The sequence below is a fragment of the Echinococcus granulosus genome, assembly GCF_000524195.1.
Source record: "Echinococcus granulosus chromosome Unknown EG_S00144, whole genome shotgun sequence".
Lineage (NCBI taxonomy): Eukaryota > Metazoa > Platyhelminthes > Cestoda > Cyclophyllidea > Taeniidae > Echinococcus > Echinococcus granulosus.
Genome location: NW_020170524.1, coordinates 145 through 12553, shown reverse-complemented (window position 1 = coordinate 12553; position 12409 = coordinate 145). Strand labels below are relative to the sequence as shown.

Below are 12409 nucleotides of genomic sequence, written 5' to 3'. Positions count from 1 at the left end.
TCAATACTCTGGAGCGTTACACCCCTTCGCTCAGTCCCTCCTGATTGGCTAAATAGTACGAAGAGATGTACTTTGATCGTGCAACGCATTACTATTAAGGTCAAGGTCAATCAATTGCTATAAACACACTTCTCGTCACCGGCGTTTTCACGATCTATCTGACTTTGCTGTGTACACACGCTACACCACTTTTGTTTACTCTTGCCCATCAGCAGGCAAAGATGGCTGTCTCAAGGTCTACTGACTACTCTGCAAGCTCGAGAGGCTCCAAGATCCCAGGTGGTAGGGCAAGGGGGTACCTTCTTCTGTCCAAAAAGATTGTTTCAGTTCTGACTCTCTAGGAGCCCATACTCAGGATTTCAATCCTCTTCCTTCGTGGATAATTCTTGACCACTCAAGTACATTTATTGAGTTGCGTTCCTGTTGAGTTCTCCTTGATGGCCAATTTGACTTGAGGTCACCCTGTGTGTATTAATACTCAAGTTAGGGTCAAGGTCACTCGAAAACGAAATGGACATATGAGGAAGGTGACTATTTGGTGCACTTATACCGCAGTCAGGCAGAAGTTAACGCATGTACCGCAATCAAAGTTTATATATCCTCCCTGTGTTAACGAGGGGCGAAGGTTCTGCGCTACTCATGTTTTTGTTTCTCATCATTCGGAGTTCGATTGTCGTAGTAGCTCAAGTTGTTAAATTGCCTTTGATCAACGGTGTCTTGAAGACAAAACTGTCTCTCGTCTTCTCAATTTTCATCACACATTTGTACAAGCACCATTCGGACTCAGTAAGAAGGCTCCTCTTCCATAATTCCCTTGGGCCATATCCACTGACGGACGTCTGTGCATCTAGATGAACTAATTCACTAACCCTAATATTATACCCCCTTTTAGAGCCCCAATAAGTATTTCTGCAAGCAGAATGAACCAGGTAGGCATTATCTGTTACCGTCTCTTGGTCATACTTATATTTGTCACCCCCTCCTATATGGTCGTGGGGATAATCCTCAGTAGGGGCGGCTGATTTGGGGTTATAGGTCGTCTGGATAGTCTGAATTTCTCTGTTGTTGGAGTTGTCTAAGATCTACTTTACTTCCTAGTAAATTCTAGTGAGTACATCAGCCAATTATTCATTAATAAGAAGAAAGAGTAAAGTGCGTCGTACAGATCTGACCGTGTGTTTCTATACACCATCGTGATGGCTTCCACCTTCAAGGCATAACCTAGATAGGCATTGTTTATTGTAATCCTTGAAGGCAGACATTTTAATGAGTGATATCATCTTGGGCTATCTTACCTTCAAATTGGGTTTTTCTTGAGGAAGATCTTGTATAAGCTACTTTACGAAGTGATTCAGAATAGCAACATACGACAGCAGCCCCCGTCTGTTGGGTTTCCCATCCGTCTGACCTGCTCAGCACTTAGTGCCTGCTTGGTTTCCATACTCCAGTTGTAAAAGTTTGATACAGTTTTGTCTGATTGTGGCCGCTTTACCACCGGCCTCGGGGCATTATTGAGGACAACCATTTTACTGACATCACCAAACAACAGTGCTTTTCGCATTACTTCAGCTATCCTTTCGCCATCTTCGACTGAGGACAAAATTAGGAGCCATTTATCACTGTCGGTGTCTCGTTCTACTAGACTGAGCGGTCGAATAACACGTGTGACCATGTGGCACCAAATGGTTTACCTCAGGGCCAGACCTACACAGGAAGGAGACAAAGTAGTACCAAAGGAATGTACCGTTATGCACTAGGGTCTGTGTTTACAGGCCAAGTAACCATCAGGCTACTGGACGAATCCTGACATACTCTGGCTATTAGCGAAGCACCTTCACGCGGTAAAAGATGGACTCAAGGCATAACACAAGGACGTGGTGATGTTATCATGACTGCACAGGCTATTCTAGAGACCTTGTCCTGTAAAGAGTTGGCGATTTACCTATGTTTGGTTACAAAGAGAGGCTTGTTTTAAATCAGCTCCTCCTTTGGCAACGACACGCTTACAGAACCTTCTGTAAGCAGCAGAATTGGAAAGGACGTTCTTCAAGTAAGTAAAGTTCCATACGCAGACGAGTACTTCAACGATGCGATGTCATCAGGGGGGTTAGTGACTTTAGCATCACCTCTCAAATGATTGGGCTGGTGCGTCAACAGATGATATTGCTCACTGCAATCACTGACCGTGGAAAGTGGATGCGCGATGTAATGCTTGATCCCATATTTATGCGTCAGGCGCAAACGCACTAGCCTGGAGGGCGAGCCATTTATCAAGATAGTGAGGCCTTTTGTGGCCAGGGGAATGGTTGGCAAGTGATCTTACCGCTGCGTTTGATGTGAGTTCTTCTTCTTTTTCCAACCGATTATACACCATGTGGATGCTGAGGTTCAGAGTACATGCAACTCTCTTAGGTTCAGAGGGTTACCAATGTCAACTCTCTTGCTAACACAGCTTGCTAATCCATCAAACACTGGTCTACGCCCTGCTTCAATGACAGAAGATAGAAAGACCCATTCAAACAACCTACTCTACAGTTTTGACCTGGCTATCAGTTGAACTGTTACAAAGTGGCATGCTTAGTTTGCATTTTCCTTGCATTTGAGATGCATCTACGAGTCCTTCTCGAGACTGTAAACTCACTTAGCCCCACCTTCATCAGACAAAATTGGGCAATCTACCAAGTAGGCGTGCTTTCACCTGCCTCCGGTTACTGTTGCACATAAACTGCAGTTGAAGCCATCGAATTTGAGCAAGTTGAGAGTAGGACATATCACTCAAATGTTGTGTGTCGCATTCATTATGAGACCGTTGGAGACTGAACGATATCATCACCGGATATGGAGAGAGGATCTCCTTAAATACATCCATTCTAAAGTGTTGAGTGTCATGAGAGGCAGAGTAGATAATAGTACCAGACAGTATCTATTCGATGAGATGCATTTGCATTGCTTACTAACTGTCTGAATGACTGACTGACTCCTAATGAGAAACGTGGTGTCAAGCAATCACCACTACTCTCTCTCTCTCCTACCAGAGACACGAATCCTCTGTTAAAGACTAAGGTTCATAAATGTGTGCGCTATGGACCCTATAGAACTTTAGATCAGACAATCAAAAGGTGGTCGTTTGACTTCATAACAAAAGTCTTTTGAATAAAGCAACTCTGTGCTGAGAAGCACGCACGTCCGAATGCCAACTAGCAGATGCTGGCTGATTACGAGCCTCCGAGTCCATATTCCAATTCCAAATCCGTCTTCGATTCTGAGATTGATTACAAATCTAAATGCGAGGCAAGACCTCACCTCGACATTGAGTCCAAATCCATTGTTCACCTTCGTCTTGCGTACCTGTAACAAATGACCTTATATTGAGAGTTATTATTAGCAGGCTTAAAGTGCAGCTTAACATGGTGTCAGACAATTAGGAGGAAGGAAGGCATACTTTAATGATGGGGTTTTTTTCCAAATCTCCACGATTGTAGTCACGAATGCAAAAGCCTCTCGAAAATCCAGCATCCTAAAGCAACAACATTACCACCCAACCCAACAAGTGCGTGAACTAATGTAAAGCAGAATGTAGACTCTTTCCAAAAGTTAGAGTCATGTGACGGAGACTTGTCTATCAGCTTGGAATGATACGGCCGGAACGCGTGCAAGTGAATTCTTGGGGAACAGGTTGGACAAGACAATCAGTGGTAGCAAACCGCTGTTCTTACTAGCTGTTCTTAATATTCAAAACTTACGCTACAAAGCTTGTCTTTGGTCCAATTTCCTATTGCATTTTGGGGTAGTGGGAGAGGAAAGAAGGACGATGAGAGGGAAAGAGGCTAGGAGATGGGATAAAGCTGTATCCCATCTTCATTCTGTTGGTGTCTGCTAGCCACAAAACCGATCCTCTTTCGACTGTGTAAAGTTTCCACATGGTGGCTAATTCCCAAACAGTCTGAAGCGTCTGGCTTTCGTTCGGTCCCGACTGATTGGAGTCGCGAAGAGGTGTTCTCCAAATGTATCAGTGCTCATCATAAGAGCTTAGTCCATTAGATAGTATAAATAGGCGAGACTGGAACCACGGTGTGTCTTTAGCACTCCCCCTTGGACACTTGCCTACCGTATGCACACAGGCCGTGCCCTGTTGCATAATCATGCCTGTTGGGAAATAATGTCTTCTATCTCAAAGCTTTGCCTCTTGCTTAGGCAATGGTTGGGAGCTAGACAAGATCCAACTGCATACGCCTTAACACACGTTTATAGCACACCCTCATCTTCCGAAACTATGTTTCTTTGACCAAACAAAGTACCACTAGAAACTTACCACATTTCCTAATACTCTTTTTCAAGTTGGAGTCTACCAATGCGCTTGCTTCGAAAATGATAGACCAGTTAGTACTTTGCCTCGCCGATCTCTATCGTGGACTAATTATATCTCCCCTACAGGCAGTGATGTGGAATTCTTTCATTACCCCCCCGATGGAGTTGGCCTGCGACTCCAGAAATACGTTTGCATTTTGCTTCGTAAAAGTTCTAGGTGATTTCCAGTCTCCAAATAATTTAAAAATTCGTGGTTTCCGTGAGTACCTCCTGATTGGCTTATATCTATGTACCGACCTAGTAACTACAAGAAATGAAAATTAACTTCATATGCAATCTCACACTCATAGAACCCCTTTTTCTCGACAGCCGCCAGGGACGTGCATACTGCCCGCTCCTCCTTTACGTATCCATTACTTTGGTCAATAAATACATCTGTTGTGAAGATTTTGTCTAACACTTGTCGGATTTTTGGACTCGATAGCAGTAGCTATCAGGGGTGTTCCATAAGTATAACCTAATTACACAGTCTTTAAGCCAGGTGTTATAACTGGACCCAGCTAAATTAGCTAAAGGTATGGCTACTCCCTGTCTCGTATGACGTCTGCAGTCTGAACCCCACGACTGAAGGAAATTCACTCGAAGACCTCTGCCGGCCATGGTAGAAGAGCGATCACGGAGACTGCTGGGGCAAATATCAATACAGGGTGGAGTATGTACCAGGAATAAGAGACTACAAGGACCTCTCAGAAATCTCATTTTTCCTCCAGCCTCTTCGTACTGTCTATTATACAGATCCTCCTGACCTCCTATAAAGTCCACAGCTGTGACTCGGGTGCTGCCGACTAACCATTTCACAACCGATTGGAATGGACGCAAAAATGGCACATTGCACTGAACTTTAGGAACAAATCATATTAGAGACTCTCTGACAGGAAAATAAAACACAACGCGCACAGGTATATCCTAATACTTGAAAAAGCCATCAACATTAGTACGTTAAGGTCTTGTGGTTTTCACAGAAGTGTGTGAATGTATCCGGACAGTGGAAGTGGAGATGGAGCTACAAAAAAATTGAGGGCGAGAGCGACAAAGCACATCAGGGTTAATGAGGTTCGTGGAGTGGAGGAAAATCTAGTTTACTGCATTGTTCCCTAATTTGGTGAAATTTGGATGCACAGTACATGACATCGTTTTGCGCAGGACTCCTTGTACAGATTTGATTGGTCCAAGAAACCAGTTGCGTTGCCGTTCATTGGTATGTGTACAGCCAATCCGCTCTCCATGGGGTTGTGGGTCTGCCAATTGCGACACTTCGACCGTGCAGCATACTCATAGTCGCCGTTTTGATAGATCGGCTTGGCTCCAACCCATGCGCATGGAACCCTAAAGTCAACAAGCGTTCGGAAGTGTAAAGGCCTTTTCAATTACACCATTTGAAAGAAAAATGTGAAATTCACATTTCGGAATCATGAAGACAAAAGCGTTACAAAAATATTCTTTCTTTTGATTGGTTGAGGTAAGCCAAGTTGGCACATAAAATACTAACAAAAGGCATCTAGTTAGCATGAGTTGTTGTCTAACATCGTGACGTAAAGCTAGGATGTCCAACAAACATTGCGAATAATAAATACTTAGCCAGTTATTAAGAAATTGATGAGCGCTAAATCCGCCTGGATAAAGATACAGGAAAGTAATCCCGTGAGTAATGAGCAGATGCTGATTGTTAAAATTCGAACATGGTTAAAAAAACTTGGATGAAAGTTGACTTTGAATGCTTTGAAAAAAGCGCGATTTTATTTGTGTGTTCAACTGGTTTATTAGACAAACTTTATAATTGCAGCTTTATCCAAGCTTCTTACCTCCTGTGAACAATCACGTCAAGTGCAAGAAACTTTGTGGATCCGTGAAAACGGAGTTTTTAATTCAAGCTAACTTACTACATGCCCGGCGATTATTTTAGATTCTTTACTTTGTTAATATTTAATGAAAAAATCGACACTTTTACATAAGTGGACTTACGTTGGATCAGAATCAATCTCCTTTCCTGCAAATGTGAGAATCGGGGCCATGGCCGATTGTTCACCCTTAATCAGGTGCATGAAGTCGTCGAACAGCATTTTCCCCTAAAGAAGTTAAAGTCACCTAGGCGTAGCTCACAACCATCATCACAAAAAGGTTCGTTCAGCTCGAACCTTCAACTTACGTGGCGATTAATGATAGGCATGTCATAGCGGTACATAGGTGGCACAACATAATCCATGTTGAACATATCAGTGCTCATGAGGGGATAGAAGACGTGAGAGATGTTATGACGCCTGGCAGCTCTTTGACAGGCGAAGATGGCGCTCGAATGACCACCGGTTATTTTTGCACCGAATCGCAGTTCTCCATTCAACGGCTCGTTATGCGCGATCAGCATGAGCTTCAAAGACCATCAAAACAAACAAATAGTAGGGCTAGCAAATAAATTCTGCTTATAATTTATCAGTAGCAAATCACTCACGCTCTTTCCAACGAGATTTTCGGCCAAAACTGGTATCGATGTTGTAGTAGTTGTCTGGAGTAGCAAAGTACAAACGTCTTGGAGCAAATTTTTTCAGTATACTTTAGAACATTGGCAATCAGGAAGCCAATGTCTAAGGGTTATTTTGAGTTGGTTTAGAAAAAAAATTAAAAACATTCTTTTGCTTATTTAAAATTTTATGCCATTTGTGTTTATGAATTTCCAGCAACAAGTTCCTAATCTTCGTTGTAAATATCCTTTCCCTAATATAGCTACTTTGCTTAGAGACAAGGAAAAATTTTTTACAACTCTAGTAGGGCTCGCATTTCAACAATTTTTGAAACAAAAACGTGCAACTTTCGTAGCTGCACCTCCTTACCATTTGAGGGGCAGGAATGCGGACAGATTGACTTTGTGTGTTCTGCAATGGAAGAAGTTATGCAAATAGACGATTTATCTTAAAAAGACCGCCTGTCAAGTGCCTACCGCTACAAACAAAGCCGGCATAATAAATAACCAGGAAATAGTGTCTTTTTGTCTCCAGACATCCGTCTAGACACGTATTTAATTGTAAATCAAAGGCTCAGGGTAGAATGTTATTTAGACTGAAGCCTAAGGATGCCTAAGTCAAAGTACGTGTTTATCATAAGTGCCGAAGTGGGAGCATGGTAAGAGGAGAGAGAATGGCCTTATCCAACGATCCTTTTTGTATCAATGTACATGACCTTCAACGTTGTCACGATGTGTTAAACGGATTACGAATTCGCAGAAAGCAAAGGTGGAAAGTTGGCTCGACGCGGTAATTTTAGCAACTGAAAGATGAATGCTGATAACGTTCTTTTCTCCTCCCACAAAACACTTAACATACCATGTCAATTTTTCGCCAAATATTTTTCTTTTCATCAGTCTTGAGGAAGAACATATCTTCGGCGCTTAAGTAGACCATGCTTCCTGGTGCCAGAGAGTAGGCGACTTTGGCTAAGACGCTCTCATTATTCATGATGATTGCCTGTAACAAGACAAGAAAGAACGATTTCCTGAAAAAGAAGTAATGAGAAAAGAAATTTGCTGGCATCAACCCAACACCTTCAAGAAAGTGATGCCTAACTGATCCTCGAATACCATAAAAAAGGAGTGCAATTCAACGCCAAAACAACGTTGGGGTGAAAAATGACACATCACAATGCTCAGGCAAAGTTATGACAAATCGCCTAAATCATCTCTTGTACCTATTCGATGGTTTTTATCCAAGTTGCTACTGCTCCCAAGTTCATCAGGCGACCTGACCTGTCGATCAAAATTAGCCAATAGAAACAGGCCAATCGGTGTTTCTTCCATACTCCCACATAAGTAGTGTTCCCCTAGTCGCATGAGATTGTATCAAAAAACTGATATCCTGAACAGACTTTGGAATATGCATCTGAAAAGGTGAAAGCAATCCACTTTTGATCTTATCACCTTTTTGTAAATATGCTGGTTAATTGTTTTGTCTGGTATTCAAGAACAGCAACGTCCGTATTATGTCTAATCAAATAAACAAGCAAATCAACAGGAATTTCACCACGTCAAAACACTTTTTTACAGGAGAATGATCTAACGCTCTGGTATGCATCACTTATCCGGAAGGAAAAAGAACTCACTCCATTAGACATATCCTTGAGAGCCCCAAGAATATGCTGAGACGACGGGTTAATATTGTAGGGAGGCTTAGGAGTTGTCACCGGTGTAGGACATTGACAATCATTGTTGATTCCGTTGTTTGTGGAACAGTCACAATTGGGCTTATAACGCTCTACAATTCCCTAAAATCGGAGTAAAGAGGTTTCTGAAGGAGTGCACGATGGGACAGAAGTAAAGAAGTTGAGAAATGGCACACTGACCGGTCGATCGAAATACTCATCGATGACTTCCCTAACCACTCGGAGGAATGAAGGCGTCTTAAACAACTCATCGTATACTTTTTCCTATATATTTGAAGAAAAATTATAAAACTCGGCTATTAGTTGTTCGATCAGTCTTGAGCCAAAATAAAAGGCTGAAACTCACCTCCGGTTTCTTTTGGGAGAGCTAAAATGAAAAGGGTAAGTAAAAAATATGGATAATGTACCGTCAATGTGTGTTTTTGAAGACATGCTTCAGTTAATTAAAATTTACAAATCATTTTATGCTAATGAACAGTTGAAATTAGGTGATATTCGTAGAGACAGAATTTCTGTCGAACGCCGTTTCACATTCCTGACTGTCTGCTTAACTCTGCGTTTTGATTGCGCTGGACTTCCTCTCGTTAGCATGGCCCGTAGTACATGCCAGTAATTCCTCAGCCCCTCTGAAAGACTCGGATTGCGACATTAGTGGCAGCTGCAAATGAATCCAATCATAAAGAACCCCATTCTGATGTTTATTACTGAGATCTAAACCTTAACGTGACAGAAGGATAGCATATGCAGCTGATGGGCGAAACTTCGAAGACTCCTAACAAAAGGGTTGGAAATGACGTCTACCTTCAACAATTACCCCCATTTCTGTGTTCTGCAGATACGTCCTTAACAATTGAAACGACACTAGCATTGAACCATCTAAAAAGTTGGTTAGTAAAATGCCTACGGTATCTGTATGATGTCAATTAGGTGAACAGGCAAAATCTGTCCCACTTCACTTATACTTGAATATACCCCAGAGATACGTCTGGACAACACTGGAGTGAAAGCAAAGAGGCAAGGGGGAATAGATGTAAAAGCTTATCTCCGCGAAACTTTTATTAAATGACTGCTTTTAAGCCAGTGCTCTTACGAACAGCTACGGACATATGAGGCCGCCATCACAGTCCCCTCCCTCCGAGTCCAATTCTTGGGTGGGACGAAAGTTCTGATTTAGCAAAATTGCGAAAAGGGTTCAGTGAGGTTGCGGTTATGTATCTTTTCAGGTACACGCAAATTCAATTGCTGTGAGAGCGATGTGGGATGTTGACTGAGGAGAGCATCGGGGGGAGACGCCCAATTGGAGAGAGAGACTATTTTAATACTTTGATTGTTAGTTTAACTCTGCGTTTTGATTATGAGGGCGCTAAAGGCCCTGTCACTGTACTTCCGCCAAGCCAATGGCCTCTCAACCATCCTAGCAGACTCAAAGTGCTACAAGTACATTTTCCCTACTTTCATTTTCTCTAAATGCTCCTACGCACGTTGCCTTTAGCCACGTTACCTTACGATAAAATTAGTTCAAAGAAAAAATCAGGTTCCTCACCTCGTTTTTGCGAAGTTTTTCAACAAGTTCCTGCGAAACAGTAAAATAAAAAAGAAGTGATAATTTATACGTCACTTCTTGAATTCTGTCACACACCAATACTAAAGATTTTACCTACCGGAGTTAAAAGTCTTTCCAGACATTGGCAATCGGGTTGCAGCTATGGCAGATTAAGAGAAAATTGTTAATTTAAATGTAGAAAAAATTTGTAGACTGTTGTAGAAGATTGACTAATTGATTTGGCGACCTTCTGTGGCGCCTGGCTTGGCATAATCATCCAGTGGCAGCCAATCAGAAAAACGGATATAGTTAATTAATACACTTTAAAGCATACGGATTTTGATTTTTTTTTATTTAAGATAAAAGAAATAAGTCTAATACACCACACCCCCATTAGTCGTGTTACTATAAAGGAGTGAGTGAATATGAAAAAAGTCTACTTCTAAAAATTATAGTCGATGAAATCCCGGAGGAGATACTTTTGACTTCTAGAGCCTTGCAACCCATTCATTTTACTATCCACTTATTTCTTACTCCAGTAAAAATTCATCAATTATATGAAATGGTAAATTAATCTGCACAGTGAAGAAAGCAAACGAATAACTACCGTTTCATCAAAGTAAATATTTGGCTTTTTTATGGTTCCTTACATGGAATTAATAAAAGAAGGCTAAATTAATGAAAACTCACAATTTCTTGAGCTGCTAAAACAACAATGAAAAAACAGTATTATTGTACGAGCTACCAAAAAATAAAGCGGTTTTTTCTTGAAATCTTACTTTGATTACTTACCTTGGTCTCCAATATGTTTCTTTAAGCATAAAGGGAGAAAAAAGGGAAAATTATTTAGTGCGCCATTATCACACAGGACAGTTAACAAATGCAAGGCGCAAGCAAAAGCAAGCCCTACTGATTGAGCACCTAAGTAGTATGATGCACAATAACGTGAGCGTGTATAAGCCCAATGTCACATGCAGTAGCGTTGAACCACACTGAGCCCCCACATTCAGCAGCGCCTTGATTGAAGCAAAACACCAAAACGCTGATGCTTCCAAGATGTTACCGGTTCTTCCTGCTTCAAACCCTCTTCTGGAGTCAGCGACTCTGTAGGCGTTTCTAGGCTCGATGTGGTGTGAATCTTTTTCCCACCAATCTCATCAGACGGGATTATATTCGTTTGTTCATCTTGACCTTCACTTCCAGAAACTTGAGGGGATATATCTCCCTCGTGGTAACTGTAGCCTTTGCTTCTTCCTTAGGACCTTGAAAAGATGGTATCTCAATAAGTGCCTCAGGATGAGGCTCTCTTTCCTCAAGTGGTATTGTTGATTTTCCTTCATGCAGTAAGTCTTCGTTCTTTGGGGACTCAATATTCTCCTCTGAGGACATTGTTATGCTCTCTTCTTCGTAATAAGGATCAGGTAATTTGTAATAATCATCTGGTGGCGGCGTTGTGATAGTGGAATTGTCGAACAAACCTAAATCTGATGTAGTTTTCTCCCCCTCAACCAATTCATCTACATCGCCTTTTGAAATATCCGACTTCTCTTCAATTGTTGTCCTGTCTATTTCCTCTTCTTTGTTGTCTGAATCTGTTGTAACTCCTAAATCTTCCCTCCCCTCATCCACATGAGTGACTGCATCCTCCCCTTCAATTTCCCCAGTACTAGGTGGCGCATCAGTGATTACGGAGTTTGGATTATCTTCTTCCGTATACATTTCTGTATAGAGGGATGTTTGATCATCCTTGGAAGGAATTATTGTATCTGTCTTCATTTCCACGCCTTCTGTTTCTGACTCTTCGGTAATAGGTATTTCCTTCTCTTTTGAAGGACTCGAGGGAGCCGCAGTTTCACCTACTTCAGAACTAAGTGTAGATTCCCTGCCCTCAAAAAGAAGTTCATCTTCTTCTAATCCATCTCTTGTAATATACAACCCTTCCAAACTTTGTGTAGTTTCCTGATTTTCTTCTACCTCCCTCTCCATGGTGAATGAGGGAGAGGTAACGTCATCGCCTCCCTCATCTATAATAGGCCGTTCTGAAGGCCTTTCAACATCTCCGATTTCCTTTTCGACCGTAGATGGTGCCTCTTCATCCGTCGAACGAGGAGATAAAATCACTGTAACCGGTGCTTTTTCTTCCACCAAAGGATAAGGTGAGGCTACCGCAGATGATTCTTTTTTTCTTCTGCAGAAGATGAAACTACTGTAGACGGTACCTCATATTCCTCCGAAGGGGGAGAATCAATCATTGTAGACGGTGCTTCATTTTCCTTAAAAGGCGAAAGTGAGGTCAAGGAAGCCGATCTCTCCTCTTCTTTTGGAGATGGTGAAGTCATCGTAGACAGTTCC

The 12409-nt window shown here is 41.9% G+C and overlaps 1 protein-coding gene across 1 annotated transcript; it reads right to left on the bottom strand. All coding sequences in view use genetic code 11, as the record gives it.

Annotated features, from left to right (window-relative positions):
- Positions 1-4943: 4943 nt before the first annotated feature.
- Positions 4944-12043, bottom strand: EGR_09341 (Collagen alpha-1(XV) chain; the record flags this gene model as incomplete). The annotated part of the gene is made up of 14 exons (XM_024498590.1): positions 4944-4990; positions 5498-5694; positions 6331-6434; positions 6515-6733; positions 6815-6868; positions 7194-7235; positions 7683-7823; positions 8455-8616; positions 8695-8778; positions 8861-8881; positions 10058-10087; positions 10176-10217; positions 11121-11210; positions 11249-12043. 14 exons carry the CDS (start codon positions 12041-12043, stop codon positions 4944-4946), a joined length of 2028 nt encoding a protein of 675 aa, XP_024346971.1.
- Positions 12044-12409: the final 366 nt, after the last annotated feature.